The sequence below is a fragment of the Sciurus carolinensis genome, chromosome 8, assembly GCF_902686445.1.
Source record: "Sciurus carolinensis chromosome 8, mSciCar1.2, whole genome shotgun sequence".
Classification (NCBI taxonomy): domain Eukaryota; kingdom Metazoa; phylum Chordata; class Mammalia; order Rodentia; family Sciuridae; genus Sciurus; species Sciurus carolinensis.
Genome location: NC_062220.1, coordinates 101,451,808 through 101,474,191, shown reverse-complemented (window position 1 = coordinate 101,474,191; position 22,384 = coordinate 101,451,808). Strand labels below are relative to the sequence as shown.

General features: G+C 37.8%; 1 protein-coding gene across 4 annotated transcripts in view; it reads right to left on the bottom strand.

Annotated features, from left to right (window-relative positions):
* Positions 1 to 22,384, bottom strand: part of Hecw1 (HECT, C2 and WW domain containing E3 ubiquitin protein ligase 1) — a 428,371-nt gene that overhangs the window by 117,358 nt on the left and 288,629 nt on the right. For 3 of the 4 annotated variants that reach the window (XM_047562304.1, XM_047562303.1, XM_047562305.1), the window contains 4 exons: positions 15,144 to 15,286; positions 11,019 to 11,119; positions 8,078 to 9,442; positions 3,875 to 3,976 (listed from right to left, as the gene is read on the bottom strand). In XM_047562304.1, the coding sequence (XP_047418260.1) occupies positions 3,875 to 3,976; positions 8,078 to 9,442; positions 11,019 to 11,119; positions 15,144 to 15,286 (1,711 nt within the window). The remainder of the gene's footprint in view (positions 1 to 3,874; positions 3,977 to 8,077; positions 9,443 to 11,018; positions 11,120 to 15,143; positions 15,287 to 22,384) is intronic. The other variant, XM_047562306.1, reaches the window with a different exon arrangement.

Genomic DNA, 22,384 nt, shown 5'->3' with positions numbered 1-22,384 from the left:
AGAGCTGATACTATAACACTGGAGAATCCTTTCCTTGCTAAAGCTAACATAGAAGGACTAGGTCCAGTGACAAGTGACAGTGACCCTGGTTTTAACTTTAGTTCTTAATTTACTGTACTGCAACTTCAAATAACCTCTTCTAATACTTAACAAGTCTAACTGCTATCTCTCTTGAGAGGGTGAATGGGAGGATTTGATACTAGGATCTCAAAACATCCTTTTGATAAGTTGTTAATTCACAGTGTATGTTCAACCTACCTGTGGCTACCAAATGTGTTTTACCAAAACTAAACCAGTAACTACTACTAACATGGAACCTCAAAAGCCTTTCTGACCAGTAGAGGGAGCCCAAGAGAAAGATAAATTATTTTGCTTCCCAAATAAAACATAGGAAACCCTAAAATTGGAAGGCAGAAGCATCATGGTACCCTACATAATACATGTAGGGGCTGGGGTTGGGTGAGGTGCATGAAAATCCCCTAAAAGGGAAAGGGATGGAAATAGCGTATTTATGTCTGAGCTCGACGTACAGGAGCAATGCACAGAAATGGGCGAAGTTTTTTGAGTTCACACATAAAGATGTGGTGGAAATAGCAGCAACATGATACATTATGCTGAAAATGTATTAGCTAAAGAAAGAAAAAGCAAAAGGTGACTGCAAAGGGAGGGAAACCATTTAGCCTCTTAAGTGAGAAAATCACAGCTTTTGGGAGTAGGTCAGATATTATCAATATTCTTTAAAACTTATTCAGGCAATGACATAGCAACTCTTAATATTTTAAAATGTAAAAATAGGTTTGGCATATTTGTGGTTTTATGTGTACATATCATATGTGTTAGGAAATATTATTGCATATGTCTGACCTGAGGCATTGCCAAATAATGCCTAATGAAAACTGAAATATGAGAAAACACCCAATTTAACTTATAAGGCAAATTGAAGAGAAAAATATAGATTGTATAAAAATGTTCTAGGAGGCTTTGACTAAAATTGGTGATTAGTTAATCTAGTTTTCAACTGATGTAAATGATCATTAGCTCTTTAACTTGATGGAATTGTGTATGTGTGTAATTGTGTTACTTGATAAGTAATCTCCATCCAAACATTTTGAAAGTTTAATGGTTCCCAACCTAATATTAAAAAAGCTACCGGACAGTTCTTTTTCTTAACCCCAACTTGTCATCTAACAAAGGATAAACATTAATTTAAAAACACATGGCACTATTTAATTCACCCGATCTAACTCCTTTTAGCACTGACTAGGAATCAGGAACTATGCCAGATCCTAGGACACAGAGCAGAATAACACAGGTCCCTGCCCTCCAGGAGCCCACAGTAAAGAAAGGACCACCACAGACAAAGCTTCAGTCTTACAAATTCTCTAAGGAAAAAAATCTAGGGAACGAATGGCACTTTCTCACTGCTCGTCTCAGTATTTCCAAATCACTGGTGAAAAAGGATGGAAAGTCATGCTCTTTTGTCAATAGACTGAATACCTGAAATGCATAGTACCAGTTATATATTCTTACAAATATTCAGAAAACAATTAAGTGTAACCAGAAGTTATGAGTGTGTTTTCTGTGTTGCTTTGTGAAGAATTTACTTTCACACATTTTATGACGACAACAAAAAATCCAATGCCACATTAGGCTTCAGCACTGAAGAACCCAGTGCTGTGATGTCATGAGTTTGCTTAAACAGACATCTGAAAACTATTTCATTGTACAGGTATTCCTTTGCAATACTGGGGCAAGTTATACTAATGCAGGTCAGGTCAATTCATTTGTGACTGAAGGACCGGCTGAATACTAAACTATGTTTTCCATGAAGTCAAAGAACAAGGTAGAGCTTGATCATGAATTACTTTTAGTCATGCTAACAAAACATGTTGAATTCTGCATTTAAAAGTTTTTTTAACAATTGAAATACTATGTGTATTGTCCAGACCTTTCTCTTGAACCTCAGCGTTACATATTCAATTGCCTTCTTGACAACACTACCTGAATCACACCTCAAATATGATCAAAAGCAAGCTTTGAAACTTTTCTACCCAAATCTGCTTTGCCTGTGGCCTTCCTTTATCATCTCAGTTATAGAAAACTCCATCCTTCCAGTTAAGGATGACTTTCTTAAGTCATTCTTGATTCTCATCTTTCTGTCATTTTCATATTTAATTTGTCATCCAGTTTCCTTACCTAAAATGGTAGCTAGCACAGAGTAAGTATTCAACAAATATTTATTCTATGAATGTAATAGTAATGAAGTAATTCTAAGAAAATTTAGTTGGTAGGATTCACTAACAAATTTTCTATTACTTTTCAATGTTACATGCATAAAAAATTGAAACTCATCTGGAAAAATTTGTTTTAATTATTTAAAGTGACTTATATTAAGAACTTCTAAAATTAATTTGTAGCTAATTCTTTATAATATCTGCACATAACTACTTATTAATTGCTCTATCATTGCAAAGGAATACCTTTATGATGGAATTGTTTTCAGATGTGCATTTCCACTATTCATTGGTAGATTATTTGATGGGGAAAGTTTCTCTTTCTTGGAGAGAGAGCAGGTTATAGATATTTTTCAGATAATTTCTAAGGAGGAGGTATTTGTAGTAATGCTGAATTTTTACTATTCATTTAGGGAATAGTCATATATCAGTTCATAAGTAAAGGAAGATATCAGGCATCAAAAGTTAAAGGAGATAGCATTTGATTTGACCTTGGGAAACAAATAAGGTACTCCTTTAAGTTAGTGCACATATCAAAGATGTTCATTGTTTTCTCACTGATAAAATACAATTGTCTGGGGTAAAAGTAGTGTTTGTGAAAAATACATCACATTATCAAGAACAGATGAATGAAGAAATAGGTATTTCTTCTTTTGAAATGGTAATTGCTTCATGTAAGCACAGGCAAGAGAACACAAAGAAACAAAGGTTCCTTGCATCTGCATCCTGGAGAGATTTTGCAGTTGTAAAATATATCAAATCTTAAAGATTATCTTTGCATGAGAAAAAAATTCTAAACCAAAATAGATATGTTCTAGAATTCATGAATGTATGTAATAAGTGAATTTATAATGTCTGGGGTGTCAGTTCCTTCTCATAAATTTATTAAATGGAATGTGATAAGGTTAAAACTGGAATGATATCTAGAGACGACCTCATCCAAACTTAGCATGTAGCAGAGGAGGACATTAAAGCTTTATTTTACAAATGAAAACCTGAGTATTAGAGAAATTAAATGAATTTCCTAAATTTAGATGATTAGTTTGATATTTATCAGTTACACACTAGGGTTACTAGGATGAAATGATATTCAAATCTATCCTAAAGATGATATTTTGACTGGCAACCCCTAAAAGCTACAGAAGAAGTTGGGAGCTATTATCTATTGATGAAAGTTATAGAAAGGAAAATTCAAGTTTATGGCCCCTACAGTTTTTGTTTTTAATTGTATGGAGATACTTGTGGATAACAGATCCTATGGATAACAGTAGAACTATTCTATTTGGAATTGCAAATATAAAATAGTAAATTTGGGATTTAAGGTTTATGAATAATTTGCAAAGTCTAGTTGGGTCTTATAAAGAAATGCTCTTCATTTCAGAAACTGAGGGACACGGAAAACATTTGATTATGTCTTCAAGATCATGTGCTGAAACAACTAGTAAAAAACAACAACAACAACAACAACAAAAATCCCCCCAAATTCAACCAGTTTTTATAGTAGGTGCCATATTGTTTTTTGATGACAGTGTAAGGTATGGAGTTGGGAAAGAGTTCGAATGTTTACATACAAATTCATACTGACCTGTTCAAACTTGATAGGAAGAGTTAAGGCATAGATTTTAAAAACTAGAGCTTACTTGGCGGAAGAGGCTCATCGATTGTTGGGTAGTGATGATGTTCAGGCCTCAAGGAAGGAAGCTGGTTTACTGGCTGAGAATTATGTAGTATAGGACATTCACCTATGGACAAGATAGTCAAGACATTCAGATTCATTCGTTGCTATGGCAATGTCATAAAAAATGACTGTAAAACAAATTACGAGAAACAACAAATAGAGTGGGCAATCTATTTTTTGTCAGTTTGATACATTCACAGTCATTTATGATAAAGGGAATTATTAAAAGAAGAAGAAGAAGAAGAAGAAAAAGAAGAAGAAGAAGAAGAAGAAGAAGAAGAAGAAGAAGAAGAAGAAGAAGAAATCCAAATACCTCATGATAATGATCTATAGACCAATATGTAGGATTGGAATCTGATTTGTAACTACTTGAATTTCCTTGATGGGAAGGTGGCATTAGAAAAGAACACAAGAGAAAATTATCAGAGCCTGATTTTAACCCAGTATAGGAAACAGGCTTGTTTGAGGGAAGCAGAGCATTTATAAAGTTCCATAAAAACTTGGTGGACTTGTGCAAAATTATACCTTATCGTATGGATAAATTTCATCAGAGGGCTGCTGAGAGGCCATTTTTAAGATTTTGGGAGTCAGGGTGAAACTCTGAGATGGTGTCTTTCCAAGATGGGTCAAGTAACTGATGTGTCAAGAAAGTCAGTAATAGGGAAAATAGGGGATAAAGTGGAGAGCCCAAGTAACCATGGGAACTCTTGACTATTCCAGATGATTTGGAGGAGGACTCATAAGCTATGGTGCTCTGGAAAGAGGAAAAGATAAGAGACAAAGGAAATAGATAAAAAACGGGAAGACTGAAACAGGAAAGTCTGAAACACAGAAGTGGGATAGAAAGAAGAGGAAAGAGAAATTTTAGAAATAAACACATCCACAGAATGCATGCCACAGATTTTTATAGACATAGCTTATACTTTTGTCAGTTCACACTTAATGAACTGAACAATGTATAAGAACAGTGGTGTTCCTGTTTTATGATGTCCTCAGGTGTGTGGAGTGGCCATGTGGATGGAGGTCCATGGTACCAGCTGAATGCTCTTGATCACTGGAGAGCCAGAAGAACCCAGGACACTAGCCAACCTCCATCAAACTTCACTGGTTTCCTCCTGCCTCACACCACGCTCACACTGTATTGGCTAGAGGACAAAGTTCAGACCTTTTCCTTCCTTTGCCCTCCATATTCGATGCAAATAGCAAGTGTTCTAATATCACTTGGATCCAAAGGGAGAGAAACTGAAAAATGATTGTCGAGAGAGATCTTTGTGAGATCTCAAATGCTGAATGTTTCTCAGAATGTCCATACATGGAAAGATGATTATTTCTTCTCGCTCTAATTCTATAGACCCGATTAAAAATAAAAATAAAAATAAATTAATTAAGTTAGTGTTATTCCTAGGGTAACTGGAAAACAAAAATAAAGGTGTATTCAGGAACAAAAGACCCTTCTAAATGTTAAAAACTATAATATTATTCCTAGTGCAAACTCTAGTATATTATTCAAATCCTCTGGTTCCTTGAAAATTCTAAAGGAAGTCAAAGAAGGTGCCCCTTGTACCAGCACACAGCTCATTATTTCAAGCAGGGGTTCTGCGTTTAAGTGGATACTACACTCATGTTTGTTTTTGTATGTTTTTAGTGTCAGAAATTAAGAAAAAAACAACAATGGTACAGTTGTTATGTCATCAGCTGCTGTATTTTTCATTTAGTTTCTCTTAAAAAAAAAACAACAAACTTACCTCATTGTAATCAATTCAACCAAACAGGTTAATTACTCCTCCAAGCTAGTGGAAATACAATATTGTCACTTGCCTGAGGTTAATGGAGCTGACCCCACCTGCTTGTGAACCCCAAGCAAATGCAATGATGTGACTGACATAAGTCAGCAGGTTGAATAGATGGAGTGCACAGAAGCAGCAAGCAAATCTGTTCTGTACCAGGACCCAGTACCACATAATCACCCTTGCCTCAAATACAAAGCAAGTGTTCAGACTAGGTAAAAAAGCAGAAGAGGAAACCTATTTCTCAGCTGAAAATAAGTGAGGTCTTTTAAAATAACCTTCTCTTGGTAAATAATGACTAAATATTTGGGGGGCTTCCCCACCGAATATTATTTGAAACAAAGTGATTTCCACCAAATAATGTGAAGATTTTCATTGAAACACAAGGTTGCAAGAAATATAAATGCAAAGGATTGTTTTGGATGCCTTATTATATGAGTTTAAAAGTTAGCCTCGCTGCTTATCTGCCCAGAAGAACTCTTGCTTAATGAGAGGCAGAGCCTTTTATAGTATTGCCTCATTTTATTCTTCAAATAAACTTTGAGGTTGATTCTACAAGTATCCCTGTTTGACGCACCAGGAAACTGAGAGAGAGAGAGAGAGAGAGAGAGAGAGAGAGAGAGAGAGAAAGGGGGAGGGGGAAGGGGAGGAGAGAGTGCAGTTGGGTCACTTGGTCAGGAAGTGAGTGGTGAGACTGAATATAAATCCAAGAGGCCCACCTCCAGGGCTTGAGCTCACAACCACAATGTTATCTTGCTTCTTATATTCACCTGCTGATGGCTTTTCAAAATTATTTAAAATTGAGCCTTAAGAAAAGGTATTTATAGAGGAAAAAGAGCCAAAAATAGATAAATAATACTATTTTGTATAGGTATCACTTTGGACTCATATTGAACTGAGCTGCGTTCTAAATTGGTGTCCCTCTTTGATTTGCCACCAACTCACTGATGTGGGTGTGTATTCTCTAAGTTTACCTTGCTAGCCTAACGTACATTCTATAGTGTCTCAGCAGTCTTAGAAGTCATGGGGACAATAATGTTTCTTATGGAAGCCCTTTTTTTGAGCTCTGTGAAACCCGGGGGTGAGTGAGGATGAACCCCCCAAAGAAAGGAAATTTCCATCCCATTTTCACTCCTCATGGGGACCTTTCCATATTGTGAGTTCCTAGGGCTTCTTCTGCCTCCCTATATTTTTTTCCCCTCTAATGTTTTTCTTGTGTTTCTGCTTACCAATATGTGCCACTTTCCCTCACTCCCTTCTCTAAAATGTAGAGTTGGGCACTAATGAATACTTAAGATTATTTTTACATTCATTTTAGTTCCCTTTCAAAAAATTTGTAGGCACCAGGCATTGTTTAGATAATGAGATTTAAACATAAAGAAGACATAATTCTGGCCCTTGAAGAGCTTACAATCTAGAGTGAATACCACCATCTTGTTTGGAGGCTAATTTAAACAACATAACAACAAAATAGTAAAATCTATATTTGACTTGTAAAATAACTGAATTATTTCATATTATTATGTGACTTCTCAATCTTCCCCGCCCCATGCCACTGTCACTTGACTGGAAGATGGTTCACAATCCTGGATAAGGAAATGCAAATTAATATCTGATGCCACAGGCATGGAACATCTTTGGTTAAAACATAGAATACATTTTTAAAACTAAAAGTGGCAACTCCTGTGTTAGAATCTTATTTGAAACAAAGAGATTTACACATTCACATTATTTTCTCCTTTGATTAACCAAAATAGCCAACAATGACAACGACAAAACAAAACCAACAATTATGACAAGAATTGAGCAGACAGAAATAATGACAAACATATATAGGCTGTCCATATACATGGGACTAGTTAAATTCTAAAACAGAGGTAAAATCTGTATTCTTCAACTAAAAGTAACATTTATTGCTAATCTTCAGTGTGTTTTGGGAAGCCATCAGATACTTAAGACAATATCCACCTAATGCTGATGATAGACTGTCTTTCACTTACGTCATCTGTTACAAGTCTTGGCACTTTGGGTTGATGTCAAGACTAGAAGATAACTTACACCAATCAGTTCTGGTAATTAGTTAAAACAGAAGCACACATACAAGTGCACGCTCACATTCACCTAGTTGTATTTCTTGGTGTATATCTGAGACATGGTGGACGGTCAGCTATTCGTAGTTACCTATGCTCACAAACCAGGACACATGCACACATACAAATACAAGACAGGCATACATTGCCCCAGCAACCCCAATTGGGACTGGTGCCTCCTTTTTTTTTTTTTTTTTTTTTTTTCTCTTTTTTCTTTTTTTAAACCATGTTGCTGAGACCTGTGCCCTGATGGTCCTATTCTTACTCTGATCAGGTTTGAGGTCTAACCTTCTCTCCGATTGCTTGGACCTGCCATGGGGGACTCCAGACCTTCAGCGGTTCTTGTCACGTTCCCACCAGGGGCGGCCAGTTCGTCCTGCCAAGGCCCAGCACCATTCGTCGACTCCGGATCCAGCTCTGGGCTCTGTACAGAGTCAGGCACTGACTCGAACGCGCTGTTCTCCTCTTCCTCGTCGTCTTGAGACGAGAAGACTGTGCTCTCGGAGATCTTGGCGCTGTCCACCGAGGAGAAGCGCGTGTGGCTGGCGAACCGGTTGTTGCCGTTGTAGCAGGAGGGGCTGTAGCAGGAGGCGCTGTAGCAGGAGCTGCTGTAGCAGGAGGTGCTGTAGCACGAGGAGCTGTAGCAGGAGGGGCTGCAGCACGACGCGTCACAGCCCTCGCAACTGTGGTCCCCACCTTGCCTGGGGCTAGAGTCGCTCTCACTCCCAGTGCTGGGGTGCGTGTCGCCATCTGGACCCGCGCCGTTGGTCAAACTGCGGAAGTGGCCCCCGAGGTGGCCAGGGGGCGCCATGCCTGGAGTGGCACCCTCGAACTCTTCACCATCCTCTTCCAGAGCCGGTGGATCGGCCGCTACCGTGTCCACCTCGCTGAACCCATCCTTCTCCGAGGAATCCTTGAGGGTTGACTCCTCCTCGGCGCCATCCTCCTCCTCTGCTGCGTTCCCGCTCTGGGCCGACGGCATGCTGTGTAGCAGGGTATGGATGCGAATGTAGTGTGTCCGCGGGGTCTCGGGGTCCCCGCAGGCCGACGCGATCACCGTCTCCAGCTCTGAAACAGGCAGGGAGCATGGCCTGCTTTTTCTCTTCACTGAGGCTCGCAGCTGCAGTCTGCTCTCTCCCTGCTCCAGGGTAGGCACACCCCCCTCCTCATCCTCTTCACCCTGGCCTTTCTCTTCCTCCTCCCCTCTGACCCTGCTCTCTGTCGTTGCCTCCTCCTCCACGGATTCATTCTTGCTGGCTGAAGCTTCACCATCTTCCAGAAGCAGCGATGATGGTGCCACTTCATCCAGGTCGAGTCTCTCTGCCAGTTCTTCTGCACTCAGGGCAGGCTGGGTGCCCTGTTGTCCCGGGGTCAGAAGATCCCCAACTCCTTCAGGTCCCTCGGAGATCCTGCCATCAACTCCTGCCTCAGTGGCGCCTGCCCCTTCCTCAAGCGGCCTGTCATGCTCCAGACTCTGGTGTCCTGAACTATCTACTGCAGTGCCCTCGTTGGTTGACTCTGGTCTCAAGTTCTCGCAGGGTTCTGGAGCATCATTTGGAGGCTCTGCGCAGCCGCTTTCGACCAGGTTGTTCATGAGGCTGTCTTGAATTTCTGCTGACTCAGGCTCAGTACTCATGGAAATCTCCTCATCATCTGCAGCAAGAAGAAAAATGTCATTCTTTCCAGAAGAGAGCATTGTGGTGTTAGTATATTGTGCAGCATATGTAAGTCATCTCTAAGGAATTTCTACATTAGGATATTGAATGTAGGGGTTGGTGAGGGTTTCTTAATGGCCAAAGCTCTGCTGAAAAATTCTGTTAAGAAGGTGTTCTAATTATGTTAAGACATTTTGCAGTTGTGGATATATTTTAGAATTCTATTTCAGGGAATTTAATTAACAAATTAATTGATTTTTGATTAAAATGCCTAACACTATCCCAGTTCTGGGCACATAGTAGGTGCTCAAAAATGTTTGCTACTTGGAGTGATTTCTAGAAGTGGGGATAGTGGTGTTTGTAGTTCCTTGATGATCCCCGGCAAACTTAATTGTACTAGCTCATTAAAGTTTCCTATGGATGGATCCTATAGGGTGCCAGAATGATAAGCTAAGTTCTTAGGCAACTAGAGAGAACAGGGCTGGATGACAGATGGGAGCAATCACAGTCATTTGGGTTTTACTGCAATAGACAAATAAACAAGATCTCCATACCAAGCAACCATTCCAAGAGTAGCAACTACTGTTTAACTACCTTTCCCAGTTGCTCCATTGGGTCCCTAAAAGATGTGAATATTTCTACTTCAAATGCACTAATGCAATTCACTAGTTGAAAGAAAACACTCTTTCTGTTGAGCTATAAAACTATCCTTACAGCTTCACTAAAGGAAGAGTCAGTTTTATTCTCAAAGTAGCAAAAGGATGAATTTGACAGGATTAAACAGTCAAGGTGTTTTATTACAATCTGAGTTATATATTGGGCATAGAAAAGTACAACTCAAAAAATTATAGAGCAACTTGAGTTTAGTGAATGGATAGTGACAAACTCCAGATTCAAGCTTTATTAGCTTCCATAGCAACTCATAAATGTGGCCTAAGAGAACCTAACAATTCTCAGTGTGATCTTTGTACTGGGGGAAAGAGCAAAAATGAAATTCTGAGGCATCTCATTATTCTTATTTAGAAATATGTTTTTGGAATTAAAATAATTGAACACTTGATTCTAAATTCTTCTGTTTAATTTATATTTTTTAAATTTCCACTGTGATATTATAAAAGTCAGTTATCTCATATAGTTATTCAACAATATTGCATTCTTCAGCTACTGGTCAGTCAATATGTAGTTAGTAGGTGGAAAGAGATGTTTCACCTTCATTCATCCATTCACTCGTGTATGCAATTTCTAAACATCTCTTGAGCACCTCCTATATGGGTGCTGGCAGTCAAATAACAAATAAGACATGGCTCCATATTCATGTTGGCCACATTCAACCCCCATTCCATTGTGTAACCCTCTACCTTTGGGTCACCAGAATGAAGAGGAGCCTCTCAATCAAAGGGACAGCAACCTGGCTTCCAGAAGAGATCACTGGGTTCTAGGCCTCAAGTGGAGAGGATAGAGAACCACAAAATCTAGGACATGTCTGGAAAGAACCATGGTTATTATGTTTTAGAGAAAGGAACCACTCTAGGACACGAGCCTAGGACAAGACATGAAGTTCATGCTGAAAATACCTGGGTGGATGGAGGAAGTGATCTCAAATCGGAATTGCAGCTGTCCACTCACATGATCTGTTGGAAGCCTGCGGCCAAGTGTGTAGCTGACCACTCTATCCCTAGAAGGAAATAAGCACCATCACAGAGCTGGTCAATACTCTCTTCTGAAAGACCATATAGTGTGCTTTCTCTGCCAGTGAGACGACAAGCCTACAGAAGCCCTGATAAGAGGTGATGATCTGTCTAGGTACATAGGAGATGATCCTAAAGTAAAACATGTGCTCAACTGTAAGGAAATTCTGCTCAAATATTCTAAAGCGAAAGTTAGCAAATTATAGTCTATGATTTGGTCCACCTACTGTTTTTGTATGTTTTGTACTGAGCTTTTAATATTAATATTGGGGGAAAAAACTAAAGAAAAGTATTTTGTGGCATGTGAAAATGATATGAAATGCAAATTTCAGTGTCTATAAATAAAGTTAGTGTTTTTATTTCTTTTTTTTTTTTTTTCTTTTGTACCAGGGATTGAACCCAGGGATGCTTAACTATTGGCCACATCCCCAGTCCTTTTACGTTTTATTTTAAGACAAGATGTGGTTAAATTGCTTAGGCCTCCCTGAGTTGCTGAGACTGGCTTGAACTTGCAACCCTCCTGCCTCGGCCTCCGGAATCACTGGGATTACAGGAATGTGCTGCCTGTAAAACCATAAATAAACTTTTATTGGAACAGAGCCATGCTTATTAGCTTACATATTGTCTGTGACTACTTTCATGTTAAAGAGTAAGAGTTAAGCAGTTTAAACAGACCAGGTGGCTTTCAAACTTAAAAAATATTTACTAACGGGCTCTTTACAGAAAAAGTTTTCCAACTTGTGTTCTAGAGTAGAAAAGAGAGGGAAAAAAACAAAAAGACATGCGTGTCCTTTGCTTGCTTTTCCTGTGCAGATTGGCGTTTTTCAAATAAACTTTTAATAATGGTCAGTACCAGAACATGTGTGTCTTGGAGTTATATGTATTAAATAAGAAAGGATGTCATCATGGTTATGGAATAGCCTGTGGTAAGTCACTTGCTACCAGATGGAGCAGAACAAGACTTGTGAGCTGGGTTCACTATCTTATGACTTCCAGTTACACTAATTGTAGGGCCCTTACATATAAAGACTTGAGGCTCCAGCCTGGACTCAGTTCCTTTCCCATCTACTCACTCAAAGCAATTTCTTAATTGCTAAAATGAAGGCTATCCAGGGGGACGAAACTGAAGTTTTGTGGTTATGTTTTCATCAACAGTATTTCTTTAGCAGAGTAAATTGCCCCCTATCTTGAGGAAATAGGAAGAATGACTAGTTTTCATTATTCCAGGAATTAATAAATACAGTTTACCCAATGATAACAAAGGCATATTCCAAAACCAATTGTTGTTCTATATTCATTCTGTTTATTATTTGTGATATTCAAATAAAAAAAATAAGTCAAGAACTGGTAGTGTTTTAATGTTTCCTTCTAAAAAACACTGACATTATGTAACAAACAACACACGGTTCAATGATCCACTGACTTAATATTTTTCTTTCATAAGCTATGGTTTAATGTTTCGTGTCAGAAATCCATTTAAATAAAGCATCATATGTAAGAAAAATAGGATGAGCCACAAAATTTTGTCTATTTAGAGAGAGCCTTGGTCAATATTATGAAGTAGGCTATGACCATGAGAAATTTTAAACCCAAAACTTAATTAAAATCAGAGGAGACCTAAAGATAATTACAGAAATTATTTTCTAAGTTTTTTCCCCTTTACGTTCTAACACTTAATCAACAAATATTTTTTGAGTCCCTGTTGTGTAAAAAGTGCTGCAGTTGACACAAAGAATGTACTAGATAGTCTGTTTTAAAATAGCATATATCCAGTGTCGGGGGAGGCATAAAGTAGGACCATTAAATAATGGCTCAAGGTGATGCTTCCAAAATGAAGAGGAGATGGTCAAGACTAGAGTTCAAGAGCCAGCTGAAGGCTAGCATGTTGCAGATAAAGGAAAAAGGAGGATGGGGAATGAGTGTGTGTGTGTGTGTGTGTGTGTGTGTGTGTGTGTTTGTGTTGCATGCTCATGCCTGAAAAGGAAAGGCTCAAATAGAGCTGTGAATGTGGAGACAAAGTTTTCCAAAGCAATGGACTCAGGAGGCTTTTTGAGCTGAGGGCAGAGGGTAGCTGTGGTGGGAGGCTTTTGTTCTGAGTGTGCTCTGGGGTTTTGCCATGGTCCAGGCCAAATGACTACTGCTTTCATGGCCATCACTCCAATGCCCAGTTCCTGCCCACATTGGGACATCTCCAGCATGGGCTACACTGCAGAGGTGACCTCAAAGAAAAGTGGGAAGTGGCAGGTCTTGAAGGAAGAGCAACTTCCCCTGGCCACAAGTGGGGTGGTGTGTTATCCCATCAGAGTTGTGGGAAGAGGGCACCTCCATGGCTTGCTTCCTCTTAGAGAGAGGAATTAAGCTCAGTTACACTCATTTGTGCTTCTCTTTTTCCCTAGATGACAAGGAGACTAGGAATATGGAACTAACCTTGCTCAGGTCTGGGGAGACCCTTTTCTTGTTTTCACCACCTAGGACCTTTCCATAGTAGAAGGCTGGGAGGGGGACAACAACAGGAAGAAACAAGCCATGCCTTTGGCTTATGAAAAGTACTCAACATGGAAGAGCAGATGGGTTCTCTCTGTGTCTGTAGTGATGGATTCAATTCAATAGGCACTAACAGAATGTCTAATACATGGTAGGCATCTGTGTGCGCAGTGCCCAGGTTTAAAGACTCTTTACCAGCTCCTTTTTTTGTACTTCAGCCTACCCCTGGCAGAGTGTTAGCAGGGTGAGAGCAGATAGTAGGACAGAGAAGGAAATAAATAAAAAGTGTGACCAATGATAAACTAGAGAATCAGTCCCGGGAACCCTGCGAGGAGCCTCTTGTGAGTGGGGAACACACTTGGTCTTTGGAGAGAGGCAGGTGTGTGTTTGACCTTGCCTGCATCTCTCCACTCACAAGCCATATGCTTAGGTAATTAGTTATCTATTCTAAGCCTCATTTCTTCCTGTTGGAGGAAGAGTGATAAGGTCATGAAAGTGTTCTAAGGATTAAATGAAATAGTGAAGAGCACAAGGAATACCATTCCCTTTTGAGTTCCTACTATGTGCCAGTGACTGTGTTAGGTTCTTTACATAGATTTTTTGTTTGCTTAATCCTCACAACCATGAAGTGCAAACACTGTTGGGCAGATGGCTATGGCTCTGTGAAGTCAAATCCCTTTGGTTTGAGAGGCAGTGGCATGTCTATGTGCACACAGCTGCACATGTGCTATAAGGTTTCAATTAAATATCCTTATGGTAATTATCAGTGATGCCAAAGTCTTTCTGAAAATCAAAAGAACTGTAAATTAAGACATGTGAACATTTGCATAATTTTTCCCATTCCTTTGATACTTTGATAAACATATGTTTATAGCCAGAGTTATACTTAGTTGCTGTTACCTAAGGAAATACATTTTACACATACAGTTTATTTGGCCATAGTTCACTTCAATAAGAACCATGAGTGGACATGAGTGCAAAAAGTCAGAAACTCAGAAACATTCTTATATACAATTTGATTTTGCAAACGACATAATTGCTGGTATTCCATGAGAATGCATGCTTTCAAAATTTCAACTATTTTATACAGCATTTTCTGTAAACACTAGTTATCACTTGAGAAACTCTACCCAAGTATAGCATTTCACCTTGCTATGGAAAAGTCACATATGATTAAATCCTACATACAAGATAGTGAATAAGTGAAATAATATTCTTAATAGTAAAGCAAACTTCAATTTCTACCTTTGCAGAAAAGTGCTTCATTGATGGTTTCTTTTAATTATTATCTTAGACTTTTGTACTGTCTTGTACATATAACCAGTCATACACTAATAAAGGAAAGGGAAGGATTTGTTTAATTGAATGTTGTGGCCCAGGCAGTAAAATTAATGGGAGAGGCCAAGGAAACATAATACCATTATAATTTGACTTTCCATAAGACTCTATTATTGCAGCTTATAGGCATCTTGGGGCATGGCCTACTGGCTAAAGCCTAGTGATATGAGATCCCAGTCACAGGTTTACCCTATGGCGTGTCTCTCCAGGAGTCTCTGGACAGGCATCGACAACTTTCCTAAGAAGCGCTTGATGATGGGGCGGCTCTTGGCGAACTTATCTTTCACCTCGATTTCCAGCACGTCAGTGGGCAAGGACACAAAACTGAATTGCTGCAATGAAAGAATATGTCACATCAATTAACTGCGAGGTTGAAGGGCTGGCCAGTTCCCAGTCCATCTGCCTCGAGGACGTCATTGTAAAAATCCCCAGCTGCAATATTTATATCAAGGTCTTAGAAATGCTGTGAGCTCTGCTTATTCAGTAAATGAGGGGTGACAATGAGATGCTCCCTCAAGGCTTAAAAATGGGGTTATTCTTTGAGATCCAAATAATACAATCAGCACAAATTAAAGAGAAAGAATTCTACCCAGGTCTCACCCTACTTGACCAAAGGCATTATTATACTTGAAGAAAGAACCAGCACAAACCCACCTGTAATTAAGGACATGGGCTTTAAATCAACAAAGTCATATTGTATTTCATGATTATAATGTCAGAGAATTTTTTCAACAAATTTCATGACACCACGTTTTCTTGAGAGAGGGAAAAGACAAGAACTTTCATTCTATGTTGGCAGAAATGTAAATTGATTTGACCTTTGGAAAGGGAATTACAGATATTTATTGGCTTTCTTAAACTACAAATCCCCTCAACCCATAATTCAAATTCTGGGAATTTCTTTCTGGATTAACTCACACAACTATGCAAAAAAGATGTATTTTATAAGGATATTCATTGGAACATTACTAACAATAGCAAAAGACTAGAAAAGCAAAACCAAAATGAAATAACAACAAAATTCCAAAACTGTGTATCATTAGGAAGCTGGGTAAATGAAGGATGGTAAATATTTGAAACAGAACTCTACTGTCATTAAAAAGAAATGGGTAGATCCACATGCACAGACTAAATGAAAAAGCAAAGCACAGAGGAATATGAAGAGTGGAATTCCATTTGTATTTAGAACCACAGAGGAAATGCTTGGAGGTTACCCTCCAAACTGTGAACTCTTGGGAGGACACTGGTAGGGAGGAGAGGAAACTGGTCTTCTACATTTTATTTCATTCAATTCTAAATTGTTCATTTGTTAAGTAGCATATGGTGTGACTTAAAATGAAAGCATCAAAGAAAGACCGTGACCATCAGAAATTGGTTTGGTCATCAATAAAGGTGCAGAAAGGAGACTCAGGAAGGTGAACATTGACATTACCCAGCCTGGACTATCTAGGAGGAGGAAGTCATAATTCACCTTAAACCATACTGTACCCTTAATCAAGGTCTGTGAAACAGTTGAAAAATTGAATTATTTTCTTTTATCCTGATTAATTCCTTATAGCAAATATTTTAACTTTAGTTAATTTCTCTTTACAGAGATAAAATATGTTGGGCATACTAGTGTTAATATCTCCTCTGTTGCAGTCAGGATGAGCTGGCATGGTATAGTAACAACCAAATTCCAAATCTTAGTGACTTAAGATGATAACATTGGATTCCTTGTTCTCATGCTCATTGTGGGTTGTTGGAGCAGCCACCCTCTCAAGCATTACCAGTCACTGAGAGGTGAAGAGAACTCAAGAGGATTTTCTCTTGCAAATAAATATTCACTTCCAAACACAATTCCTCATCAGAACTGGATACATGCCCCATTCAACCTCAGGAAGCAGGAAGAAAGATTCTACAGTGTATCTGGAAGGCTTAAAAAGGGCAGAAATACTTGACAAATAGTACTAATAACTTCCACACTCTCCATGTGGTACTTCTAATTTCATTATAGCTATATCTTTATATACATATATGCATATAAAGATATATATATATAATTATACATATTTACAGGGTACAAAATTATGTTTCACTAAATGTATACATTTCACAATGTTCAAATAAGGGCTAAGTATATAGTCTAAATATTAGAATATTTATCATTTCTTTGTTGTGAAAACACACAGTACCTTTTCTCCTAGTTTTTTTGAAATATACGTTATCATCATCTATAGTTACCCGACTGTGCAACACCAGAGTTTATTTCTCCTATTTTACTGCAATTTAATACCCATTTATCAACATTTCTCCATCTTTCCCTCCCCTATTCTTCTCAGTGTCTGGTAACCCTCTTCTCTCAAACCTTTAAAAACTTTTTAAAGATTTCATAAGATCATAAGGTATTTGTCTTTTTTGCCTGATTATGGTCTTCTAATTTGCATTATAAGTTAGTTTCAGTTAATTAATACATAATTTCTAAGAATTGATCATTCCTTGTGCTGAAAAAACTGAATTTGGGGATACCAAGTATGAGGTTCAAGTTTAGAAACAGGTACTATTCTAAGAAGGTCTGTGTGAGATTTCAGTTGTCCTGACTGTCTCAAGTCCTTAAAAATTCTGTAGTTCAGTTATTCCATTCTGGAGTGCATTATAATAGATCATCTGAACTAAATGCCCAACAAAAAGGTTAGATACACTATAGTGTATGCATATGCTAGAACTGTTTATCATTTTCTAGTTAGTATAATTTAAATTATAATTTCTATATAATTATGTATAATTACAATATAATTAAGACATATTAAATGCTAATAAGATAGGAAATGCTTGTTTTACAATATTATGTGACAAAAGCAGGACAAATAATTACATATAATTCATGATCATAATATCATAATGTTTATAATGTAAATAGAAAAATGACTGGAAATAGTTACAATAAATTTTAACAGTAGTTGTTTATATCAAATAAGAACGTGTTTCCCCCATTTCCTTTTTATATTTTCTGTACATTCTGTAGTGAGTATCTATTAATGAAAAACTTAATGACCTTTATTGAAATGAGATTATTTCCACCTATGGTATCCCGCATGGGACACTGAAGTGAGCTTATCACAATGTACTCTGGAACTCTGTGGCAACTCCTGGGTTCTTTCCTCCTACCACAAAACTTCTTTTCTAACCCCTGTTCCCTTGTCCATTCTTCATCCCAGACATCAACCTCTCCTCACCAGGCCCTTATCTCCATGCCTTGGTCATTGGAATTCACATACTCTCAATCCCTAGGTTAGGCTCTGCTAAGAACTAGGGAGGAGTGCTGAAAATGTTAAAGTCTGTCTATTCGTGGACAAGGTACTTGAGTCTAGGGCCAGAGAATAAATTTTGCCTGGATGCATCAGCTGACCCAGCTTTTATTTAAAGTTTTTGAAGAACCTTCAGAGTGAGGTAAATGTGACTTTTACTCCTAGATCTGCACATAAAAGTTCTTGACTCTATCAATCATAACCTCTCCAAACCTCAGCATCCTCACCTATAGAATGGGAAAATAAGGCCCATGCCATGTTAAATAAAAGGGTATTTCCCTTTCCATTCCTTTCTATTCAGACTCTACCTGTCCCATTCTCTGCCATTTCCTCCTTTTGAGTCTCCAATTATTGGACTTCCTTCAAATTTGCTAACTCATTTCAGTTGTCTCTTATTGACCAATGATTCTATACAGGTGTCTGTAGTAATCCATAGGCCTGTTTCAAATGTTTAATGTTCAGACAAAAGCTAGTTTTCCAACTTCTAAACCCACTCTTATCTTTGTATCCAGGGAATAGCCTGCTTATTGGTCAAAAGAGAAATTTGTGAACTATATCTGCAAAATATTTTTTTTTAAATTTTGCTAGTGAATTTTTTTTTTCTTTTTTTTTTTTTGGTATTGGGGATTGAACCCAGGAGCACTCAACCATGAGCCATATCCCCAGCCTGGGGCTTGCACCTCCAAGTCCTTTGCTGTTTTGGGAATTTTAACTCCTTGTATCTTAATGAACTCCTTGTACCTGTAAAAGAAACCAGTATGAAAATGAAAGAGCAAATCTTGGACAAATTTAAGGGTCTGAGACCTGACCATTTTCCATCTTCATTCTCTCTTGCTCATGAGATTTCAGAGCAACTCTAACACACGCTTGGGCCAACCAAATGAATAAATGTCCTATCTCCTCCTAAGTCCTAAAATTGCCCTAAATAAAGGACTTTTGGCACTTAGGGATGAGAGCACATAGTTTCATAGACCACCTCTCCATCAGAACGTTGGATTCTGAACTCTCTGAGTTTCACTTTAGTAACTGCCAGACCTTTTAAAACTGGGCAGCAATGACAGAAAGAAGGCTAACATGAGAGCCATCGTTGGGGCCATATGAGTTGGAATGGCGGCTACAATGTTCCTAAGATGCAAAGCATCCTTCCGGTTAAAAGTGAACTTTCTTTTGTTTAGGCACAAGTTGTTTGGATTTTTACATTTGCTTTGGCCCACCAGTTCTTAGCCTTGGCTCTCATTAGAATCATCTGGGGAACTTTCACAAAAGTAGACCTTCCTGGACCCCATTCCTGACTAATTAAGTTAGACTACCTTGAAGATGAAGTTGGCACTCACTGGTAGTGTGTCAAGCCTCCCAGGTGAATTTGCTGTGTAACCAGGGTAGAAAGCACAGTTTTCCCATTTTAATATCAAATATCATGATCAGGAAACTTCCTTACAATGAATCTAAATTTTCTTCTGTGGCCTAAATATCCAATATCTGATGATCTGTAACATTTTTTTCAGATCCCTGTTTAATAGTTTATTTCTAAAAACATATAATAAGTTGTAAATTCATAAATATGTGTATATTAAACCCCAAAATTAGACAATCCAGATCACTTTAGTAATCCATAAGCATGAAGAATGAGAATCTATTTGCACAGATGTAAATAGCATAGTCATTGCATATATATACACACATATATGTACAAACACACATATATATATATATACACAATGTATATCATTTGTAATCATATGACCAATTCTCCTCAGAAAGAACAGATTCTACTTAGTTCTAGTCAGAATACTATAAATTCCAAATTAAGGAAGGCTAACTGTATTTGAGGCCTGCCAAAGCTTAAGGATTAATCTCTTCAGCCATTTGTTTCCTACTTAGATTTGTATGCATGGATAAATTGTGTGTTGTGTGGCTTTTGCTAGTGAAATTTTTTTTTTTTTTTTTGGTACTGGGGATTGAACCCAGGGGCACTCAACCACTAGGCACATCCCTAGCCCTTTTTATATTTTACTTAGAGACAGGGTCTTGCTAAGTTACTTAGAGCCTCACTAAATTGCTCAGGCTGACTTTGAACTCACCATCCTCCTACCTTAGCCTCCTGAGCCACTAGGATTACAAGTATGCTCCACTATGCCCAACTTTGCTTGTGAAATTTAAACCAACAATATACTGCTAGTAACTGGCTCACAGAGTTGTTGTACAAAATCATTCTTTGGTTCTATTCTAAACTTACAGTCCAGAAGATTTAACTATCCTCACCTAAGTATGTACAACTGTTATATCCAGGAGAAAAATACTAGGACCTTAAATCAAGGTGGCTCTATTTTCATTATTCTGCTGGAAATTCACATTTAAATACAAGAATTTAATCTACGCAGTGGGAGAAAATATTTTGGAATCCCATATTCAGACCCAGTCATTCTTGAAGAAAAGAGGTACATAATTTCTGGATAATTTAGTAGGAAGTTACAATCTTCCCAGCAAATTTTCCAAAATTTCAAGCAGTTCATCAAATTTTTGAATTAATCATTCTGAATTCACTGTTTTCAAAAACTGGTCTTAAGCAAAGGTCTGAAATCTAGGTAACTACCGTGGGTTCCTACCATGCAACCCAGCCCAAGAAGGTACTTCAAAATGTCTTAGAGTTGTTTTCAACTTAGGGGAAAAAGAAGATTCCACTAAATTCTAAAATCGTATGTTGACAAGGGTCTGGTTTACCAGGTTGGACTCCCAAAGAAATTCCACATTTTACTAGGATAGGAGAGTTCAAGATGATTTCCCTGTGGGTAAATGTTAGCTATTCTCTACTGACATTATCATTACCACCTTTCCTAAATACATGAAAAGTTTGGAGAATAAGTATATTTTTACTTAGCACCAAATATAACTGCTGACTTATTTTTTAATTTTGAAAGAGTATTTTAAGAGACTCTGTAAAAGCATGGAAACTAAGAATTGGAGTTTTTCTTTGGTATTGGGGATTTAACTCAGAGGTACTCAACCACTGAGCCACATCCCCAGCCCTATTTTTGTATTTGATTTAGAGACAGGGTCTCACTGAATTGTTTAGCACCTTGCTGTTGCTGAGGCTGGTGTTGAACTCACAATCCTCCTGCCTCAGCCTCCTGAGCTGCTGGGATTTCAGGCATGTGCCACCACGCCTGGCAAGAATTGGAGATTTTAAGAGAATCTAAATTTTAAAAATGAAATCTTTCACACATACTTTTTCTTCTTACACAAAACTTCCTAAACAAGTTATATTTAAATATCCTGCTTAAATTTTTTTAAAATCAAACACTTTTCATTTAAAAGAAGTGGGAAATTATCTAAGATATGATGGGGGTAAATGATGAGTTATATATATCCAATTCAAATTACTTTAAAACCCAAATATCTAATATAAAGCAAAATCTTTCTTAAAAAAGAAGATAGTCACTTTCCCCTTCCCAAAGTTAGTCACATTAAACAGAAGAAATACACATGAACTGAGACATTATCTTCCTTTGATATATGCATAAATTCCATGTTTTCCAAGTTTTTAGAGTTATATAATGAAAAAATATATATTTCTATTTTTGTAGACAGGTCAACTAGTTGAATTAAATGAACACAATCATTTATATTGGTTGTTACATACTGGGCAGGGCTTATGCTTTTTTTTTTTTTTTTTTTTTTTTTTTTTTTAGTATCTTTGCACATGAAGTATAAATATCTTGTTTTGCCATAGACAAGTGCAAACTATTTTTTTAGGTCAACTTTTCCAAATCACAAAAGGTTCAAAGCTATAAAGGGGAAAACTGGATTCTATACTTTCTTCTTTGTCTTGTGCTTTTTCCCTCTCAAACTCTGACATTTTCTTGGCTGCAATAAATAATGCTGTTAGAAGTTGATGACTGAGGGAAGATTCAAGGTAGATTAGAGGAAGGTGGATTAGAGGAAGGCTGCATTCCTAGTTGCTCTGTGACTCAAAATTCAAGCAGTGGGAGTAGTGCTTCTCAGTGAGATGGATGTGTGAAAAAGGGATTTCACACACAAGAGTGGAAAAGAAATACCTTCCAACAGATGCATAAAACCCAACAAAAGAATACAAGAAATATGAAAAAACTAGCTGCCATAAGACCTCCTAAAGCCCATAATTCA